The sequence below is a fragment of the Amphimedon queenslandica genome, unplaced genomic scaffold (genome assembly GCF_000090795.2).
Source record: "Amphimedon queenslandica unplaced genomic scaffold, v1.1 AMPQUscaffold_13506, whole genome shotgun sequence".
Lineage (NCBI taxonomy): Eukaryota > Metazoa > Porifera > Demospongiae > Haplosclerida > Niphatidae > Amphimedon > Amphimedon queenslandica.
Window position 1 is genome coordinate 249,087 of NW_003546258.1, and position 22,789 is coordinate 271,875.

Sequence of the window (22,789 nt, forward strand, 5' to 3'; positions counted from 1 at the left end):
TATTGGAAAAAATAATTATGTTGGTATTAAAATTTATATAAAGTTATAACTATTTAATTATGAGTTTTATGAACACGTTTTGACACCACGTGCAAACATGGTGGGTAGCTATTCACTTCTTTATCTCATTTCTATTCTCCATTTTAGGTTTTCTTCGTGTTATATGAACACGCCACTGGTTACTCCTTGTACAGGTGCTCTGATGTTGAAGATATTGGCTCGCTCCTACCCCAGATTCAAGAGGCTGTGAATGATTTTGCTCATTTCACTCAAATCGTTCAATTGGAGGCATTTTCCCCTTTCAAAAACGGAGCCAATGCCTTGGATAATATTAATTCTATTTCTGAAGGTTTTTATCACTATGAAATAATGTTGTTTTATTTATTCTAAAGGTGTTGTTCATGACGACTTGAAAGCATTTCTTTTGAATAATTTGCCACATGGGAAGAAGAAAGCAAAAGTCAGTTAAATGTCAGCCATTTAGTGTCAAAATAAGCACAAAATTGTACTATGCAAGATTTTTTATGCATATTGTTTGAGCTGATTTTCAATATACATGTTTACCAAAGACATGGACTTTTAGTACAGGATATTTTGTTGAAAATGGCTAGGAGCAAATTCTATATTTTTAATATTTTTTTCTGATACATATACATGTTCTTATCTTGTGTAGCAAGTTTGAGCTGATTCCGATCAGAATTAGATTTTAAACGCATTTTTTAAGCTGCTCAAAAATTAGGTCAAAGTCCCTGTACTATAGTACAGGGTCGTTGGCCAAATTTTTCTAAAAATGACTAGGTGAGAATTTTTTATTTTTATTACATTTTTTGATAGATATACATGTACTTATGTTGTGTTTCAAGTTTAAACTGATTCCGATCAAAACTGGATTTTTTACAAATTTTTAAAGCTGCTCAAAAATTGGGTCAAAGCCCCTGTATTATTGTACAGGATCATCGGCCAAATTTCGTCAAAAATGAAAAGGAAAAAATTTCCATTTCCGTTTTCAGAATTTTTTTGATACATATACATGCACGTTGTACTTATGTTGTGTTTCAACTTTGAGCTCATTCCAATCAAAATTGGATTTTTTTTTACAAATTTTAAAGTTGCTTAAAACCTGTTCACTTTATCTATCATATTAGGTGATTTTGGGCGTGTCCGATCAAAAACTGAGTGCGTCCATACAGGACGTTTTGGAAGTGCAGTGTCAGCATATGGGTGTGGTCACGGAAGTAATGAGAGGTATTCGATTATATTTTCATCGTCTTGTCAAAGGATTGACTGCCATTACTGCCAGTAAAGCGCAACTGGGTAAGAGAAAGAGAGAGGAGGAATAAGCACCTGTGTTTTAAAAGCCTTCCATTTTAAGCCTTTAAATTTAAAGCTACCAAAAAATTAACTCTTCCAAAATCACCCGTTATTTTATTTGTTTGTTTTTTAAAATTAAGGTTTGGGTCATAGTTATTCGCGTGCTAAAGTTAAATTCAACGCTCACAGATCAGATAACATGATAATTCAGAGCATCAGCTTGTTGGATCAGTTGGACAAAGACATTAACACTTTCTCAATGAGAGCAAGGTGCGAATCAATTGAACAATATTAGTAGTAACAAGAGTGCATAATAATACCAAGAGAAAATAGTACCTAAAGCATAAAAATAAAAATATAATTTATTATGTACAATGTACTTTTGATAGTAGTAATAGTCCAAGTATATTTTTATGTGCATGTACATGTATAATAATAAGAATTATTATTATTATTATTATTACTTTTATTTTTATTATTTTTTCAGGGAGTGGTACTCCTATCATTTCCCAGAGTTAATCAGAATTGTTCCTGATAATATCACGTATGCCAAAGTGGCTAATTTCATTGGTGATAGGAAAACCTTTGGCTCCAAAAAACTAGAAGAACTAACAGAACTACTGCAAGACACAAGCAAAGCTGAAGCCATCATGGAAGCAGCTCGTGTCTCAATGGGTAATTTATTGTAACTACAAGTAGTTGTATTAGCTCTCCCCCCCCCTCTCTCTTCCTTCTCTTGTAGGCATGGACATCAGTCCTATTGATCTAATAAATATTCAGCTATTTGCTTCTAGAGTGATCGCTTTGAGCCAATATCGCAAAGAGTTGAGCGACTACCTGGCAACTAAAATGACAAATGTGGCACCTAATCTGACAACACTTATAGGGGAACAGGTACCAGTAGTAAAGAAATAGTGAGAGACAGGGAGAGGAAGAGAGAGAGAGAGTGTGTGTGGGAGGATCAGGAGGAAGAGAGAGATCATCAGTCATGCCCTAAGGTATGGTCGCAGCTGCTAATGTGTAATCGATATGGTATCCACCTGGTTTAAAGTGAGACTATAAGAAACTGTCTCAATTGCTCCATTAGCGGTGTCGGCGGCGCTAAGCCATACCAATCAATGAGCCTGCGGTTGTTTTGAGTACTAATACTTAAAGTGATTAATAATCCTTTGCTTGTCATTTGAACCGGTTTGACTGGCCCTAGTGACTTGTGTCTTCTCTCATGATCTATTATAGTTTGTTATACAATACATTATTAGCTCATAGTAATTGCTTTACGTGTACATCTACATTATGTATTATATAATATATAATGTATTAAATATTCATTTGTGTATATACATGTATGTGTGTGTGTTTATGTATACTATTATGCTTTATATAGGTTGGTGCTAGACTTATATCACATGCAGGGAGCTTAACTAATCTTGCCAAATGCCCTGCCAGCACAGTTCAGATATTAGGGGCAGAGAAAGCACTGTTCAGGTTAGACCAGTAGCATACCGGGTACATGTTGTTGTACATATACATGTATGTGTCCATGCGGTTCTTCTTGATGTCTTATGTGGTTTTGTGTGGGGGGGAAGTGGAGGGGGAGTATGATTATGACATGCTAGGCACTTTGTTTGGAATTTTGTTGGAACTTTAATATCATGCCTAACCTCTGTAGACTGTCTCTGTCTCTAACTTAATATAATAGATACAGCACTGATGCACATGGACACTAAACAAGTGAAATCTACTTTATTTGATTTAAACAATACATCCTAGTTGTGATTCTTGACTGTTCAGCTCCCATTTAACCATAATTATTACACTCTAACTACGTGTTAAACTAAGGTATATCCACTGTTAGATTTAGAAGGAGACTTTTGGTCCCTCATATTTAGCCTAGGTCTACCAAAGCCTCCCATTTTTACTTAAATTGGTCTTATGCCAAAATTATGACAAGGTAAATGAATTTGTTGCTTGTCGAGTAGTCCAAAATACATTATGAAGACTCTTAATTGGAAATATGTGCGAGTGTGAGCTTGTGGTATGACTCTTTCAGTTTATAATTACATTTCTCGAATCCTTGTAAGTATCCTTCTTTGTTGGACTAGCTTATCGAAATGGGCCAGTAATTGATTCAAATTAGTTTAACGGAGTCACGAGAGGAGGTCTAGCTATGATTCAATTATCCTCCTGTCTTGTTTTCTGTGGTCAATGGTATTGACAGAATTTGCAAACAACCGATAAACAATATTTCTACATCTCTTGAGGATTTCGTACTTGTACTGGTGCAAATAATTTTTTGTGATCTCAGACACTTCAAATGTATACTACACGCATTGTAGGGGGGACCATTATACAGTTTTACATGCTTCAATGTATTGGAATGATGTTTTTGGGTGGCATGTGTGGGTTGTGTGGGCATGTGTGTATCGTTTTGTTATTAATTTTTCTAATTCTCGGCCTATTCTCATTATTGTCAGTAGGCTAATTCCAGTCATTTCTATTATTTTTTTGCCCGTCATTTCCTGTATAGGGCATTGAAGACTCGGAGTAATACGCCCAAATATGGACTCATATTCCACTCCTCTTTTATTGGTCGTGCCGGCACCAAAAACAAGGGTAGGATATCCCGTTTCCTGGCCAACAAATGCTCCATTGCCTCGAGGATAGATTGCTTTACAGGTAGTACCATAATTACACTGTATATTAGGATATTCTGACATTGCTAAATTCAATGGATTCTACATTTATAAGATTTGTGAATAAAATTTATGCAGGTAGCTTGCAAAAGAGGATACATAATTTTGTGATTTTATTTTTTGTGGTGAAGCAAAAAAAAAACAAAAAATAACAGCTTTAAAATCTCCTCATATATCCTACATGTAGTTATTATCTAGTTATTATTATTTATTATTATAAGTTTATTGTGGTTAGTCTGTGTGTATAATTTGAAAGTGGTTACCAAAGTGTTTGTAGTTCACTTATCAGTTGCTTAATGTTGGGATGAGTGCTTGTTGCGATAGTGTTTGGGAATATGTTAGTTCTAGTTGACGTCAGTTTGTGTGTGTCCGATGAATCATTATTTTTATCTTATCTCCTATGTGATGATTTCCCCCATCTCTGACTCTCTGTTTCTAATTCCCCCTTCATTTCCAGCCTTTATACAACATGGCATTATCTTCATTTGTGATAAGCTCTTTCAGTATTCATTCAAAGTCATTATCATACTATGAATGTTATTTCATACAGTAATTCTTGCTCAATAGGACATTGAAACACCTTATTCCATACCCCCTTTTTAATTACCCTTTTATCTTTATACTCCATCTCTCTCTCTCTCTCTCTCCCTCCTCTCTCATTTTTAGAATTTCCGACTACATTATTCGGCCAGAAGCTGAAAGACCAGGTTGAAGAGAGACTCATATTCTACGATTCAGGCTCAATCCCTCGCAAGAACACTGTTGTTATGAAGGAAGTGATCACCTTATTAAAGGAGCAGCGTCTCTTAGCATTGTAAGTATAAAGTACATGTACATGTACATATATGTCTTTTCCCCCTCTCTCTTTTACTTTCCCCTTGCTTCTTCATAAGGTTTTATCAAAATGTATTATGTACTTGTGAGAATCACCTGACTTCCTTTATTCATGTGATGTGCGTGTTATAAATGTGTACCCAATCATGTGTACATGTACAATTGTACATGTACATGTATGTACTATAATTGCTTTGTGTAGCTATGCCTGCATGTGAATACCCCTACTTGTGTGATAGCTGTGGTGCAATTCCTGCTAATGCCAAAGTCTCGGGTAATGATGCAATGGGATACTTATACACTTAATTTGATATGCATTAGTACACGCATGTATAATATAATGGTCTGTTTCTGCTTCTTGTTATTGCTGGTCAGTGATTTTACAGTGAATTAATATTGTTTATATAACTTGATCAGTTCCTGTTATTAAGGAGGAGACGTGACTGTCTGCGTGTGCATGGGGTAGGTGTCTTGGCAGGTGTTTTAACAGGAAAAGTGTTCATTTTTTAAGTATCACTCTCCATTAATTTGAGTCATAACACCTGGACATCGCTCGTACATATTTACATGTATGGCTACATTATTCGTAGTTATTCATATTTGGTTGTAACTAACAGAATATCTTGTACTCCTGCAACTAAGACATATGTTGTGACACATGTTAGATCTCTCTCCCTCTCTCTCTCCTCTTTCTCTCCTTGAAAGGAGTCTAGTTTGGTAGGGAAACCCTCACCACTAAACCACTTATTGACTAAATGATTTAAATCTAATTCTGTTAAATATATTTTGGTTATAGATTGTTTTAACACTTTTCCCATTGGGATGTTGTTTACATGTACATCTCTATGCATGTACATGTATGGTAGTATAGCTTTGTACATGTACATGTACATGAGCTGTATGTACATGTACATGGACTTTCAAAGGGAGAGGAATTCATATATTGTTAACATGTTTTTGCTGTTGATAGGCCCCAGGGTAGTAGTAGCACTGGGACTCCTGGGACTGAGAAAAAGAAGAAGAAAAAGAAAAGACAGCGAGAAGAGGAGGAGGAGGAGGTTGTCAAAGAGATTGCTGAAGTTGAAGAAGACGTGACAACAAGTATCAAGGAAAAGAAAAAAAAGAAAAAGAGAAAGAGAGAGGAGGAAGATGAAGAGGATCTTACTGCTGCTCCTCCCGTGGATGTTGAGTCAAAAAAGAAAAAGCGGAAGTCTCACTCCTAGGACTGTGGTGTACAATATTTCTTCTTAGTTTAGATAATATTTCATTTCTGAAAAATGATTAATGATTTGCAAAGTTCAAGAGGTGTGGCTGCTGGTACAGTGGTGATGGGTTGGGCTGTTGTAAGTACCAGTACTATTTATAAAGCCTTCAACCGCAGTATCGCCTACAATTATCATTTGGTGGATTTTTATCAAAAGTCGAAAAGAAGAGAGTCCTATACAATGAATGGGCTTACGCCTATACTATTATTAGCTGCTATTACAGGTAGCAAGTCTTTAGCATTTTACAAGCCCTTTTATTTTTTAATTTTTCTTTTATTAGTGGTTGCTGCAAGCAATTTTTCTTCGCCCGTTGGGTGCTTGCTGGAGCGTACGAGGAACACCACAGGCTGCAAAGAGGAGGACAAGGTCCGAATGTATCACTTCAGCCACAAGAAGAACCGCTGCAGAGGTTATATGACCTGTACCATAGAACATGATGTCACTGGGAATGTGTTTCTAAGCAGAGATGAATGCAACAGCCATTGTCCTGGTAAGTACTAGCTAATCAATGCATGATCTTTCCTATTTATTTCCTAGTGTGTAGACACTATATAAACTCCACAATAATAATAATAATAATATTTTTATTTCTCTTCCTCCTCCTTCCTTCTGCAGCAACCAACTGTACATTGCCAGTAGCTCCTGCCAACGGTTACCAGAATTGGGTCAACGTTAGCAACAGCAACGAAATAAAACTTCAAATATTTTGCAACGACGGTTTCATAATGAATGGATCCAGCGAGAGACTTTGCATGCACAACGGATCCTGGACTGGCTCCCAACCTCAATGTGAGACGACAATGATGATTGCAGTATCTTTAATATTTTATTTGCATTAATAGGCAAGTGCCAATTACCACCTGTACCAATCAATGGTGCCTACCAGGAGCTAACAACCAACAGCTTCCTTCTTCTTAAATATTCTTGCAACGAAGGCTACAACCTCATCGGACCATCGGAGAGATCCTGCGGTAGAGACGGAGTTTGGAGTGGAGAGGAACCAAAATGCATTAACCCTGAAAGTGAGTGAGAATAATAGTAATAATATTAATTTAATTCATCAGTGTATCCTGTCTGCATGAATTGCTTGCAGGCATCAATTGCAGCTACTAATCAAAGTGCCTGTTATGTTTTAGGCATAGGGTGGTGCAGGCATGAATGTCCTCCTACATGTCCTTATCGTAACTTGTTTACATGTAATAAAAACTGTCACTTTTGAGAGTATTGTAATGTCAGACTCACCCACCTATGCCTCCCTTCTGTCACTCTTTCTTAGATATCAGGTGTCCTGAACCTGAAGACATACCCAATGGACGGAAACTAGTCCTTGGTTACTCGGTCGGCAACTATGTTGCATACAGCTGCGCTACATCCTACGTCCATGTGCTGGGGAGTTTATGGAGGAGCTGTTTGAGCAGTGGTGAATGGTCAGGAGAGCCACCGCAGTGTGGAAGTGAGTCTAGAGCTCATGCGCTTCACATGCACCTGCTGGTATCAGTGTTTTGATCTTATTCACTTTCTTGTGTTACTACACCTGTAGTCCTATCCCCTCTGATAGTACAGAGCTGATAATTACTATGTTTAGATACTACAGCTCTTTATGCATGCACTTCTATGGAAGCATGTTACCCACTTTAGTAAATAATAATAGTTTGGCTTCGCAGAGTTATTTTAAATGACCTCTTTGTGTTGCAGGGCCTTTCATAACTTACGATGATAAGATTGTTGAAAATGGAAAAGTTGAGACAAGAAAAGGAGAGAAAAATGTTCAGATAAAATGCAAAATGGATCCATACTTTCCAACGGGTGCTGTCGTCGAATGGGACCGTCCAGAAAATGCAAAATCCAGCAATTCAAGTTGGGTAGAGAACAAGACTGCATTTGCACTTCAGTTCAATGTTGTGGCTGTGTCAGATGCTGGAGACTATACCTGCTCAATCAAGATTAATAGTTTCTTGAACAGGAATATTAGAAGAAGGATAGCTGTCCGTGGTGAGTTCAGCTAATTAGTGGTCATGGTGATCTCAACGCTAATCCTACATTATTGTATAAACTGTCATTATGATTATCTGCTCTTTGTTTATAGTATTATCAAGAGAAAAGTCGTGCTCTCCTCATGCATCAACACATCCAATGTACCTCAAGACTATACTGCCTGGACGAATAGATCTCATCGGGTTCTTCAGTGGCTGCCCCAAGCCTACAGTTCAGTGGTACAAAGATGACGTTTTATTAACAAACACGAGTAGAATCAGCATCACTGATAAAGCACTGACTAATAAGAACTATACATTCAGTGTACTGGAGATAAGGAATCCAATCACCTCAGATTTTGGCTTGTATCGCGTTGTAGCCAACAACACTGAAGGAGTCTTAGCATACGATGTTGCTGTAAACGGTTAGTAAGGATACACACTACAGACATTATATCTACAAACCCATGAACTGTTTCTTATGCACTTAAACACTAATGGTGGTGATTATAACAATGTCTATCTCCTCATCCTGTTACTATTTCCTCTCTCTCTATACAGTTCCACCATACTATAATCCACAATCCAAGAGGAAGAGATCTATTGATGCACCAGACAATGATGTCGCTTCATTATGCACTACTAACAACACAGGTGTGCCATAGAGAGTGTGTGTAGCTCTAGTAACCACGATTTTTATCATTCTCCTTTTTTAGTTGTGTTTGTCGGTAGCATACGTCGCTCCACAGAAGACATGTCAATCGTCATGGTAAAGAGATTGCTACCAAGTTCTCTAAAAGTAGAAAAGAGACTAAAAACCAACGAAATGATAAAGGTTCATCATCCCTACGGAAAGGAGAGATTAAGAGGGAAAGATGACCATGTATTTATTGTTAAAAAATACAGCAGTGATGCCGGAGTGGATTTCATGCTTAACAGAGTGTACCCAACAGATATTGAGGCTGATCTTGCTCATCTCTGCACAAACTAAATGTATAATTATCATTATATTGTTATTATTATCCATCATTAATTTTTGATCTCAGATATTGTACAATATTATTATTATCATTATTATTATTATTATTATTATTATTATTAATATTATTGTTATTATTACTACTACTATAAAACTTGCTTGGCAGACCTCTTAATTTCTTATTATTTTTATTGTCTTTTCCTTGTTAAAAGTAGCACACTGTAAAACTGTATACAATCTTTACTATGTAATAATAATTATTAATTTTTAAATAAAAATAAAACTACCATCTTGGCTGGATAATATCAACTCAATAGTAGTGGTTGCCTTGGCAACGACTTCGTTGCCTAGTAACAAAGTTGCTAGGCAACAACTTGGCTTCTATGCACACTGGAGCAGCTGTTGAGGATAAACACTCGCTAAACCAATTAATCATTAATTAGGAGACTGAGACCTAGCTACAACCGTTAACTAATGGCTGGCCATAGACGTAGTAGCAGTAGTAATAATATAATAATTGTAATAGAGTACTATATACGGTGGGTATAACATCACTTGTTACTGCTCGTGATATGATAATTTGAGTAGTACAAGTCAGGAAATACTCAATAACTAATACACTTTGATCTTTACCATTAACCCATCCATATACTTCCAATGGTATACATGTTCACGTAGACTTACCAGACATTAAGCTCATAAGAAGAGTATTATTACTACTCTTGCTCATAGCCTATTACTACTCTTGCTCATAGCCATTCCCAATGCATATCATACCATACTAAATGATCTAATATATGCCAGGCCACCAGTGTCATGAACACACGCTCTTTGCTCTGTCATCTAACTAGCTGATAGGTTGGCATGTGCTATAGTTTACAAACAACTCCAAATGCGTGTCACTTTTGGTAGTCATTCATACCCTTGGAAAGAGAGTCCCAGGCAAATTACATTGTTTTAATTCATAATAGATTTAATTATTACCAATTAGGTCAAGGATTACCAATAATAGAATAATCATCTTATAACTTTCCAATGGCGTGTCATAACAAGTGAAACATGATAGCCATCTTATAGAAGCATATTCTTAGAAACGTACGTACATAATGTTGACATTGTTACTAAGTTACTATAGCATCCATAATTTATTACTCTATTAGGCTGTTGTTGATGTACAGTGCAATTAAGACACCATTCGGTCTGCACTACCTGTCCTTAATACAAAGGCATCTTCATTTCAGAGGTATTTTTGCATAGCCTTGTACCAATTGGGACATTACTAAATGTCTGCCAAATTTGGCCAAATTTGACCAAAAATAAAAAGGAAATTTATTTAATTTTTATAATTTTTTCTGATACACATACAAGTACTTATGTTGTGTTTCAAAGTTTGAACTGATTCTGATCAAAATTGAATTTTTTAAGTTGCTAAAAAATCTGGCCAAAGTGCCTGTACTATAGTACAGGGCCATTAGCCAAATTTTACCAAAATTGACCAAAACAAAATTCTCCACTTTTATATTTTTTTTCTGATACATATACATGTCTTTATCTTGTGTTTTAATTTTGAGCTGATTCCAATTAAAATTGGATTTTTTAATGAATTTTTAAACTTGCTACTATGATTATAGTGCTTGTCAGCTCATAAGCTCATGCTGTTAGCTCACTTAGTATACTCTTTATCATCACCATTACATGTACAGATAGCCCCTACATAAGGGCCTGTCATTAATACAGAGGTGTCCTCATTTCAGAGGTGCTTTTGCATAGGCTTAAACCAATTAGAAAATGTCCTCATTATAAAGTAACCTTATCTCAAGATGCCCTTATCATACATAGTGGTTACACTATGTATATAAACATGTACTAAGCTTGAACATATCATAGCTACTAAGCAACTCAAATAGTTGCTTGGCAAAGGAGACTTCCTGATAGACAAAATATACACAAATATAGTGATGTCATAGAGAAATATGACCTATCCCATTTAAAAATAAATTCCAATAATTGAATTATCTACTTTAGTACATGTGAACTGGACATTAGGACAATACCCTAATCAAATCAACCCTCAATTGGTTTGACACCATATTGACTAATAAACAAATAGATACTACAAACAAACACGCATTCTTTGCAGGTTATATTGGCAAACAAACTTACGTGTACTCTCACTTCTCTTTTCCCCCTCTCTCCCTTTTTCTTGTGTATTTAATGTTCCCCCACGCATACACCTGCTTTTTAATGATCTCTCCTCCTCCTCCTCCTCCTCCTTCTGTCTTTGTTTCTCTCTCCTCCACTCTCTCTCTCCTTAGTAATATCCCCCCACACTTGACGTGCCATACACACGCATCAAGTTTGTGTAGGACTGAACACACTTCCGCACACAAAATAAGCTGCCATTTTATGAATACAATAATGAATATCGAATAATATAAAAAGAAATACGAAATTACTATATTCAACAAAAGAGAGGAAGAAAAAGAAAGAGAGAGAGAGAGGAAGAAGGGTGAAAAACAAGAGAAAGCTAGTCCATGGAGACATATTGTCTCACAATTCTACATGTAAAATAGTGATTCCAGTTCTAATTATTCATATGTTTACCTCCTCTGCATTACTCCTACGTCCACACTAAATGTCACGCACACTCACTCCAGATATATACTACATGTACTTGTACATATTTTATTTTAATTGATCTCCACTAGCTCTTTTATTGCAGAGCACTTCCAGGGCAACACGCTCCTAATATCGTTACATGGCTCAGAATGAGTAAATGTCTAGACACTACGCCCTTTGTACAGGTACAACGAGCTTCTTTCCGCCCACGCTCCAGGACCAAAGACAAAACAGGCATTCATTCACGTCTCAATACGTCTCTTAAAGGAGCCATCCCGTTTATCATTCACTAATAGCATTCTCACAGATGCAATGCAATGTGATACACTTGTACACAACGCTCTGATTGAATAAAATGAATTATTCATGAGTCGAAATAGGATATCTTTCCTCCTCTCCTTACAACTATTTCTTTCATGCATTGTTACGGGCTGATGAGTAGTGGCTGCCTGTGCGTGAGAGAGATGGTACATGATACTAATCAAACACGTGTTAGTAGGAGTATCTGGTAAAACATGGCAAGAGTTATTGCATTTACAACTCTCATACTACAGAGAGAGAAATTACACACTTGTACAGTTATACACATATGCAAATCATGAACCATGTAATCCTTTGGCTCGTAATAATATTAAATCAGACGTGTATGCTGATCCTCTTTCACCACAAACAAATTACATAAAAGGTGCAATTGCAAACAGTAAACATGTAAACAATACATATAAATATACACTTACGCAGCAATTTGAACCATACATCCAAAGCTTCTTGATTAAAGCAAGCTAATAAAGTGAAACTTGCATGTGACATACAGAGATACAGCTGGATAATCTATAAAAGGAATAGGAGAATCTCATTATCTTAATGAGAGGAAGGTAAGGTTATGGTCAGGGACTTACAATGACAAATTACATTATATGACAAATCAACATAAACAGAATACTTTTTAATTTAGGAAGTGAATTTTAGTTGCTAATGTTTGGGAGGATTTGCTGACATAACTACAGCAGGAAATTTCAATGTTTGTTCCATTCAGGGATTAGTAGTAATATTTCTCTTTCCTCCATTATTTTTTCCTTTCTTCAACTGTCTGAGTTTGACGTGTCGTGTAAACTTCAGATCTCCTACACAAACTGTTAGCTTATCTCAGTTTAAATAAAATTACGCAAAACTGAGACACACACATGTACACGATAAAAAGAGACACGAGATTATAGTAGTACATTAATAACAAAGTGTGTAAACACTAGTCAAAGTAAAGATAAGTACAATTGACTAGTCATAATTAGTTCATTTAAACAAACAAACACACACACTCACTCTCTTTACATTTGATGTGACCTTTAACTCCTACATTGGTACAAGTCATGAACTCCACTACTTATTACATTACCGGCCTATTGCGGTCTCCCTTTTAGTCTTGGTACAATGCAGGCTGGATTACTATTATGAAAAATAATTATGGAGGATCATAATATGTTGGTAGACAAACTCTTTCATTTAGTCCATTTGATACACTAAACAATATCAAATTATTATCGTATAAACATATCCAAACAAATAAATCTATTTACTGTCGGTCCTCCTTGTAACATTACGCAAGCACTCCTCTTCTCTCCTCCCTCTCTCTTTCTTTCTTAAATCTATTTTTCCTACCTCTCTCTTTTTTCATTTTGTCCTCTTATTAAATTGCACCTGTTAAACATGAAGGAACACATGTCAAGCAATTATTAGTTATTATAAGAACACGTATATGCATGGCTACACACATGTAACCTGTACATGCGTACAAGCAGTGAGAGGTCAAAAGTAAAACGCCAAATAATCATTAATCATTGTTATCACTATATCAAAGCAGGCCATTATTATGTTTAATAATAACAATGGAAATATGATATTTAGTGATATCTAAGATTATTGCTTTGTTATGACAAGCCGTTTGGTCTCATAGTAAGGCAGCAGTTGTATTTACTACACACAGTTAAGTTGGTTGTGTCAGGCGTCGTAAAAACTGATGATTGATCTTGTAGTGTTCAGGTGGGAGTGTTCTTGTCTTTTAATTATAAAAATGCATTATTAAGTTGGAGAGGAGGAGGAGGAGGAAAAAGGTACACTGTAAATTTGTGTGTGATCATTAATTACTACTACTGTAGTGACAAAGTCCAACTCACCTCCACTCTACAAGGACGGCTCTGAGATTGTTTTTTGACAGAGACAAACCTGACCGCAGGCAGTGTACTATTAACAATATGAATTATCATTTTTAGCTGCAATTAATCTCAGGCTTGCCATTGATTTTAGACTTCATTGGCAGTGAGCCACACCCTTGAAGTAGTCTATCCATCCGGTTCATTCCTCTGACGTCCAAAATCCAAATCATCTGTCTGTGTGCAAACAAACTTGGCATGCAAGTATATAAAGAGACAGGCTAAGCAAGTGAGAAATAGATTAGCTTTGCAGCACTTAACACTAGCAAAGAAGCAAGAAACATACAAGAAAAGATGATGAGAGAGGAGACACTTAACATCCTATTTATTCTACTGGCAATTTGTAAGCCCCCTGCAACAATGACTCCTGTATTTTAATAAAACTCTTTCTTCCCCTACAGCCACAACCACACTTAGAATAGCTAGAGGAGAGGAAGAGAAGCAGGAGGCCTGCAGGGAACTTAATGAAATAGGGAACATACTGGATGAAGAGGAGTGTATGAATGGAACACAGGAAGCAAGATACTACTATGATAGCAATGCAAGAACTTGCAACTCAATCCTCACATGCAACAGTACACTACTAGACTCATTACACAGGTCTATCGACGAATGCAGATCACTTTGTTGTAAGTATAATCATTAATATCATTATCATTATTATTATTATTTTTATTCTAATAGCTCCTTGCCCGGCATTAAAACCAACCTCACATAGTTCCGTAATATTCTCAACATGTACACAGAGCAGCATTGATTGCGAAGCAGTATACAGATGTGAAAATGACTATTTCTTCTTTACTGGCAATAAAAGAACATGCAGAAATGGAGTATGGTCAGACGAGCCAATATGTGCAAGTAAGGCACAAAATAACTTAAATATGAAAGCTTTTCATCTCTCTCTCTTCCTTTATCAGAGCCTGTCATATATTATAAAGAAAAGGAGTTAGATAAACATGCTGTGATATACTTAAATGATAGTAAAACAGTATCAACAGAGACAGTGGAGTGTAGAGTACAACCAAAGCTGCCAAAGAACACAATAGTGAGATGGACTACACAATCACGCCATGTTATCAATGGGACGTGGAGTGAGACAGGCTACCAGTTGTCTATACTCAGCAATGGATCTTTTCCTACCGAATACTTCTGCAACATCAGTACACTTATAGATGGAAACGTAAAATCCTTCCATGCCAGTGTTATCTTCAATGGTAAATAAAATACTCTTTATTATGAAATATTCATTATCACGATCTCTCTTCCTCTAGTAAACACTACTGCCAATACCAAACCTCCTGAAATCTTATACTCGCTCGCTTATTACAATCCAGCGACATCAGTCATTAAAGGAGAATGTTTTTGCAAAGGTTATCCAAAACCAAGTGTCTCTTGGTACATAGATGACATAGAACTCGCTGGAAATGCCATAGACTTAACGGAAACATCAGAGGATAAAACATTTAGTGTACTACAAATAAGAACTAATCAGCAGAGTGGAGGATACAAGTGTAGCTGCAGCAATGGGAAAGAAACCATTGAAAGCATTGAGCACTATGTATCAGTACCAGGTAAGAGATTATAGCAAAATAATAATAATAATAATTAGTAATAATAATGTTATGATAGCATTGCTTAACACTACTATATCTTGCTATTATTAGGAAGCACAACCAGCAGAAGAAAAAGGTCAAGCAGCAAAGAGGAGGAACTAGAAATATGCAGCATGATAAAGAGCAGCACTGGTAAGAATTGTGTTATGATAATTACAATGAGGGTGTGAAGTGAGAGAGTAGATTTATCCACTCTTCAATTTTTATAGTTACAATCACGGGAACTGTGAAAAGGCAGCTCTCCTCCTCCTCTATCCTTCATGTCAAACAAGATAATTTAATATATTCTAGACCCAGAGTGCCCTCCTTACCAAAAGTATTGAGAGTGACAAGCAGTCAAAGCAACGCCAAAAGTAACAAAACATACTTAATGTTATTAGATGGGACAAAGGAAGGAGGCTACAACTTAGCATTAAAACTACCTTATTCAAAAGAACTAGTCGAGTCAGTAATACAATTGTGTCAATTATAACAAGACTCTCATTTTTATTGCTATTTGAATCTATCTCTTATATGCTACACTTTATTTATTACACACACACACACTCACATCATATGCTAATTATTCACTGCACCACATGCCACAAATATACAAATGCTGGTCATCGTCTTTTTCTTTCTCTTAATTTATTAAATAATTATTATAATTTTTGTATTCCGTCATACACTTTTATTTATTTTTTTGACTTTTACTTAATTAATTTCAAATATCACAAAGCAGTCACGCCAAAGACACACCTGCGTCCATCTAAAGGCAATGCAAACATACACGTGCCACTGTTATCATTACGATGGCAATTACAAGTAATAATAACAAGACCTTGATCTTTTAATAAAATATATTATACGTACGATATAAAAAACAAACCTCCAAGGCAAAAACACCAAATGAAAACGGCCAATGCAGTGCTAATACAAAGAATTTCATTATATAATACATTAGAAAGGGGAATTACATCACTAGCGAGAAAAAGAATATTTAAGGAATTAGACCCACAACAATACATGATCATAAGTCACATTACATGCATTTCTAAATATGTACGTATACAAATAGCCCATACAACTTTTAAGGAATAGGATCTATAGGATCATAAGTCACATTACATGTGAATTCATTCCTACACACACACACACACGTACATTCAAATAGCCCATACAACTTTAAGGAACAGGATCTATTAGCAACAATACATGATCACGACAATACCTTCTACATTCTTAAATGGAACACACATGATTTCTACGTCAGAGTAAGAAGACTTAGAAAATAACTGAGTGATTGGGTAATGAAATTACAGCCAACCTCAACACTAACACAGCTGGCATTCTGATTACTAACATATGCCAGAGGTAACGACGAGACATTGTTTTTTATTAGAAGGCCACATCAAGTTACACGTTAGCAAATAACACATAATAAAAGAAATAGAATTAGAATTAGCGAGTCTGAGAATCAGATCAAGGATAACGAGTAAACCAGTATAACGTTACGATTTAAGCTAATTAGGATTCTTCGAGCTTTCTCTACAAAAAAGGAAATGAGTGATATAATTCTGACGTGATCAAAATTACCTTTTTGCTTGGCTTTGAGACCAGTTTTGTCTCGTTTGTTAATTTAAACGTCTTTAAAGGATTATTGTGTTGTCTTACCTGTAAATTACAGATACATGTATTCTTAATAGTGCATAACAGTGGTGAGTGTGTGTGTGTGTTTATACGGTTATATACATTAAAAATAATAAGCTAATGAATGATGAGCCAGCTTTAAATCTATGCATGACACATGCACCAAATGGAATTAATGAAATCCAATAACAGAAATTAAATAACAACAGATGGTCGACAATGCAATCATCATACTTTATGAGCTCTTCTTCTCTTCATATTACCATCTCCTATTCCTTCTCTTTCCTCTACTGCCGAACTCTTTAAAGCTTTAGGCACTAAATGTAATGACAATAATCACGGTCAATCAGAAAAAATGTCCTTGTAGAGTTAAGCATTAGAGGATTTCCATACTAAGAATCACACACCCTAGGTGCTCCTTGATTTGAGCATAGTCCACATACCAATAGGCAAACAAATATTTAATATGCAAAAACTTGTCACTATATATGTACAAACAAATCCACAGCCCCTTCAATTCATTAATTGTCACTAATGATCAAATAAGGAGAAGAGAGTGGACAGGGAGGGATAGGGTGGGACTTGGCAAAAAAAGAAAGTTACAAGAGGGATTGAAGGAGGAAGAATAAATTAAATTATTAAAATAAAGACACAAAATGACATTCCCTCTTTTCCAAAATAGATCCTGTTGGCATTCTTTCATTACTGGATTATGTAATGGGTTACTATACAAGGCATACAAATGCAATGCCGTCAAGGAAAACATTGTACATGTACATGTGTATACGTGTAGTTCTGGATATAAATCTAATAATAATAATATGACTAAAGGGAACAAACAGACTATCGCTTACCAAGATAAGGTGGAATGTACTTCAAATGCTCCTTCACTTTGCTTGAGGGCAGTAAGTCTCGGTCGTGTCTCAACACTTGCAAATCCCGCGGATTATCCTCAAAATGAGTCTATTGCCAAATAAGGATTTTATGTTAACACGAGTAGTACAAGTCATGCGTGTCAGACAAAGTTTAAGGCACATGTCCTAAGTGGCTAGTGAATGAGCATTCATTAGCACAAAGGATTACGTAATCATTCTCTCGCCTGGCAAAAGTGTCAAATTGCTATATTTTCTATATTTCAATTAACTACTTATCACTTATTAAAGAGTATCGATTTTACACATTCCAAACTACTGCTGCACTAATTAGTAATAATATTCTTGGAGTCACCATATTATAGTGGAACTGTCAACACTGAAAGCACATGTATATGTACACACTAATAGGTTTATACAGAAACATGACATAAACTAATAGGCTTGATTCATTGGAAAGAACACTTGAATGTGTATTTCTCGATACACCAGATTGCGACATAATAACAAGTCTTAATAACCCATTGTTAGCTATTCACTATTGTATAGGCCACTATTGTTTATACACAGGTGGTGGATATGGTTATAATTCTACCATGCCTAGTTGCAATTGACCAATCAGATTGCTTGATTTTAGGTTCATGAATAACTTATTTACCACTAGGAGGTGTAATAAGTAATTTCCTGGGTATTTTAAGCAGGAGGTTAATAAGTAATTTCCCGGGTAAACTTATTAACCTCCAGGGCCACTTATTAACCTCCTACTGTCCGGGAAATAACTTATCAAACCTCCCTGTGGTAAATAAGCTATTTATGAACCTAAAATCAAGCAATCTGATTGGTCAATTGCAACTAGGCATGGTAGAAGTAAACTCCCGGACAATTGGAGGTTAATAAGTTTGCCCAACAAATTACTTATTAACCTTCTGCCTAAAATAGGCATGCTGTTGCTAAGTAAACTACTGTAGTTGTTAAATTAGTCATAGATATTAGTACATGGTAGAAGTTGGTTATACAACTCTGTGTCAGTATCTCCGGCCATATCATACCTCGTTGTATAACCTTTACGTATTGAATTACCTTGAGTCTTTTTGATGATAAAATTTCACATCTTATCTCCTTCAAACGTGCCTCTTTTACTATATATATAATAATTAAATATATTTTAGTGTAAAGTAATGATTGCATGGTCTCACTGGCAAGTTGAGTGACAGCCTGGACAGCTTCCTATTAATAAATATACACATGAAAGTTTGAGTAAAAGTTATGGCTGTCTCAAAAATAAACAAATTTTGAACAAGATGATGAACCAGAAAAAATCAAAAGGAACTAGTTATCCTCCATTTCTATAACTTTAGTCTGATACATATACATGTATGTCAAGTAGAAAGTTTGAGCCAATTCTGATCAAATTTGAATTTTTTTTACAAATTTTTAAAGCTGCTCAAAAATCGGGCTAATGACCCTGTACTATAGTACAGGGTTGTTGGTCAAATTTTGCCAAAAATGACTGTGAGAGAATTCTCAATTTTTATTACATTTTCTGATGCATATACATGTTCTTATGTTGTGTAGCAAGTTTGAGCCGATTCCGATTACATTTGGATTTTTTAATGAATTTTTAAGTTACTCAAAAATCGGGCCAAAGTCCCTGTACTATAGTACAGTGTCATTGGCGAAATTTCACCAAAAATGACTAGGAGAGAATTCTCAATTTTTATTACATTTTCTGATGCATATACATGTTCTTATGTTGTGTAGCAAGTTTGAGTTGATTCCAATTAAATTTGGATTTTTATGAATTTTTAAAGTTACTCAAAAATCGGGTCAAAGTCCCTGTATATTATAGTACAGGGCGTTGGCCAAATTTCACCAAAAATGACTAGGAGAGAATTCTCAATTTTTATTACATTTTCTGATGCATATACATGTTCTTATGTTGTGTAGCAAGTTTGAACTGATTCCAATTAAATTTGGATTTTTTATAAATTTTTAAAGTTGCTCAAAAATTTGACCAAAGGCAGGCCTGTACATGCAGTTATATTTGCTCTTGCATACACATGTAGCTCAGTCACAATGATAAGTAACTCCCCCTCCCTATTAAGCAGTAATACGTACCTGTACTCTATACCGAAATCCTTCAATTTCGGACATTTTAAATTTATACGGTTGAACTAAATCATGATCAAAGTCTCTCTCTAAAAAATAAAAAAATTAATAAATAAATAAATTAATACATCAATTTGGCTATAGCTGCCTACGTTCTTTTAATAATAACTGTAACTCTGTTAACTTTGTCTCTTCGGATGGCGACACGAACGTCAGGGCAGTCCCATAGTCATTGCCTCTCGCAGTTCTATACAATAACACAATAAAAAATATCATACACATTACAATGAGCATATAAATGTGATATTAATACAGTATAATACACTGTATAAATTGCTACCTGCCAACTCTGTGTATGTAGGCCTTGGAATTTGGAGGGAAATCAAAGTTGACTACATTAACAACACCTGAAAAATTATATTAATAAACTAATAAATATTAATATAATTAACTATATTAATTAATATATGTTAATTAACTAATATTAATTAACCTTGAAAATCAATTCCACGCGATACTCCATATTCTTTGTCTTGTCCTTTCTTTTTCTTTTTTGTTTGGTGGGTGTGGTCAACCAACTCATCTGTAGCAATTATGTAATCGTAAATGTCACGATTAAATTGTTCAATGACATGACATCTAATGAAAATGTCCTTGAAATAAATTATTAGTAACTATAAGAGCAGTTTCACCTCGAGTTGTGAGGTAGCTCGGAATTTAGAACACACGACTTGATAAAAAACTGTTCAAGAAATAGTTTCAATCTGTCACAGTAATAATAATGATGATAATAATAATAATAATAAAATTACTTGTAGCATCTTGTGATGTCGTTAACAAATATTAACGATTTTCCTCTAATTAATCTAAAAAATAAACAGATAAAATAATAACAATAATAATAATAATTCTACTTTAATTTGAGCAAGCTATATATTAGTAGAAATTTATCATCTTCCAAACATCTAGAGAAAAAAATAAAAATAAAAAGAGATTATGCGATAAGTGAAAAATTGTATAAACAGGCCAATTTCTGAAAAACACCATGGGCTATATACATGTAGTCCATGCTAAATGGCTCCAAAATCACCCACAATTATTTTTACAATCTTGATGCAGTATACTGTATAACGCTTTATTTTGGCGGCGCTTTATTTTGGCGATTTTGCTGTAATTGTAATTGGCGGTTTTTAATTTGGCGATTTTTGTGTACACTTGCATTACTGATCATGCGCATTAATGATTGGTGGTTTTACTATTGGCGATTCTGCTTGCAAACCGCCAATCACCAAAATAAAACTCCGCCAAATTAAAGCGTTATACGGTATATGAACTGCCATATGACATATAATTATTTTTCGAGCGTTCTAAAATATTCTATGCTCACTGTATGTGGTATTGTGTTAGTCTGTCATCTTGAGGCAGTTCAGATTCCTCCAGTTTAATTGTAACCTTAAGTTAATAATAATAATAATTAATATTAATGAATAATTAATGATTTACTGGCTGATGCAGCACAACTTTCTTGAGAGATATCACATCCTTTAATCATTAAATCAATATTAATTAATTGTTTGTTGATTAATTACCTCATTAAGTGTTGCTGACATTAATATTGATTGAATTGGTGAAGGTAGAAAACTATAATAATAACAATAATAATAATAATAATAATAATAATATAATAACCTGACAATATTATTGATGTCTTCTTCATAGCCATAACTAAACAACAGATCAGCTTCATCAAAGATAACAAAATGAAGAGATTCTGTCAGTAATAAAGACTAGAATCAAAGAGAAGAAAAAAGAGAGAGAAGAGGTAGCTTGATACTACAGTGATATCATACTTTTCCTGACAGGTGTGATAATATCCTGCTTGGTGTTCCAACTACAACATCAGGACATTCTAACAGTACAGTTCTATAAAGAGGTCATCACATGATACAGCCACATGATAGTTTACCGTTGGCTAGATACAGCATTACTCTGTGACACACATACAACTTTTATATCCCTTGAACAGCAGGTGCATAGCTCCTATGGATGATATAAACTATAATCCTCTCTCTCTCTCTCTCTTTACTTTTATTTGAGCAGCTGCTTGAAGGCTAAGCTCCTGCGATGGTACAAGTACTAGTGCCTTCACACTAGGGGGTACTTTAATCTATTTAATATTTGATTATGATTAATTATAATTATTAATTAAACTAACGCTTGTTGATTGCAGTTCTAATATTTTCTGTATCAGTGGTAGAGCATAGCTAGCAAAAATAATAGTAATTTTAATATTATTTAATCATCATTATTTTATTTTTATTATTAACTGCTACCTTGCTGTTTTTCCAGAGCCAGTCTTAGCTTTTACAACCAAATCCTTTCCTTCCATTATCAGTGGAACTGCCTTCTCCTGCAAAAATTGAACAAAATAAAACAAATTTCAAATAATAATTAATTATCAGACTTGTATTGGTGTAGGCTGGCCCCATCCCAGCTTCCTAACTGCCTAAAAGAAATAGACTAAAACATAAAAATGATAAATAATGAATAACTTTAACAATCCTGGGATCAAGATTCATCTCATCAAACCTCATTGTTCCACAAGCAGACATGTTTATGCACGTGGGAGGAGTAGGCGTGGTTTTGGGAGTGGTCAAAATTGTATTGAATGGGTGGGGTCAATGA

At 35.1% G+C, this 22,789-nt stretch overlaps 3 protein-coding genes and 1 long non-coding RNA gene across 6 annotated transcripts; 2 read left to right on the forward strand and 2 right to left on the reverse strand.

Moving 5' to 3' along the window:
• The first annotated feature begins 50 nt into the window (after positions 1-50).
• Positions 51-9,327, forward strand: LOC100638035 (nucleolar protein 56-like). Of its 2 annotated transcripts, none has more exons than XM_020008816.1 (11): positions 51-100; positions 148-349; positions 393-460; positions 1,146-1,314; positions 1,452-1,581; positions 1,799-1,986; positions 2,054-2,205; positions 2,696-2,796; positions 3,839-3,987; positions 4,671-4,818; positions 5,809-6,140. In XM_020008816.1, exons 1-11 carry the CDS (start codon positions 98-100, stop codon positions 6,059-6,061), a joined length of 1,563 nt encoding a protein of 520 aa, XP_019864375.1. In that variant the 5' UTR covers positions 51-97; the 3' UTR covers positions 6,062-6,140. The 2 variants fall into 2 exon arrangements, with proteins under 2 accessions (XP_019864375.1, XP_019864374.1); XM_020008815.1 differs by lacking the exons at positions 51-100; positions 148-349; positions 393-460; ... (3 more) ...; positions 2,054-2,205; positions 2,696-2,796 and adding exons at positions 6,384-6,593; positions 6,719-6,892; positions 6,946-7,125; ... (3 more) ...; positions 8,638-8,730; positions 8,793-9,327 and having other exon boundaries at positions 3,875-3,987; positions 5,809-6,326.
• Positions 9,328-11,539: 2,212 nt separating this feature from the next.
• Positions 11,540-13,959, reverse strand: LOC109593759 (uncharacterized). 2 transcript variants are annotated; one of them, XR_002191140.1, is made up of 5 exons: positions 13,846-13,959; positions 13,331-13,369; positions 13,068-13,117; positions 12,412-13,024; positions 11,540-12,123 (listed from the first exon to the last, which is right to left on the reverse strand). It is a non-coding gene; the product is annotated as an uncharacterized LOC109593759 (long non-coding RNA). The 2 variants fall into 2 exon arrangements; XR_002191141.1 differs by having other exon boundaries at positions 13,331-13,727.
• Positions 13,960-14,078: 119 nt separating this feature from the next.
• On the forward strand, positions 14,079-16,011 carry LOC109593758 (uncharacterized). The gene is made up of 7 exons (XM_020008817.1): positions 14,079-14,224; positions 14,283-14,510; positions 14,566-14,739; positions 14,799-15,095; positions 15,153-15,452; positions 15,546-15,626; positions 15,704-16,011. The coding sequence occupies exons 1-7, from the start codon at positions 14,176-14,178 to the stop codon at positions 15,964-15,966; spliced, it is 1,392 nt and encodes a 463-aa protein (XP_019864376.1). The 5' UTR covers positions 14,079-14,175; the 3' UTR covers positions 15,967-16,011.
• Positions 16,012-16,839: 828 nt separating this feature from the next.
• On the reverse strand, positions 16,840-22,774 carry LOC100638162 (probable ATP-dependent RNA helicase DDX56). Its single transcript, XM_020008818.1, has 24 exons — positions 22,657-22,774; positions 22,569-22,610; positions 22,438-22,514; positions 22,320-22,368; positions 22,191-22,271; positions 22,071-22,144; positions 21,955-22,027; positions 21,794-21,891; positions 21,694-21,745; positions 21,608-21,646; positions 21,492-21,556; positions 21,019-21,069; positions 20,917-20,970; positions 20,797-20,868; positions 20,598-20,743; positions 20,445-20,511; positions 20,257-20,351; positions 20,114-20,193; positions 19,192-19,222; positions 19,076-19,134; positions 17,978-18,086; positions 17,358-17,440; positions 17,070-17,147; positions 16,840-17,021 (listed from the first exon to the last, which is right to left on the reverse strand). The coding sequence occupies exons 1-24, from the start codon at positions 22,714-22,716 to the stop codon at positions 17,001-17,003; spliced, it is 1,656 nt and encodes a 551-aa protein (XP_019864377.1). The 5' UTR covers positions 22,717-22,774; the 3' UTR covers positions 16,840-17,000.
• Positions 22,775-22,789: the final 15 nt, after the last annotated feature.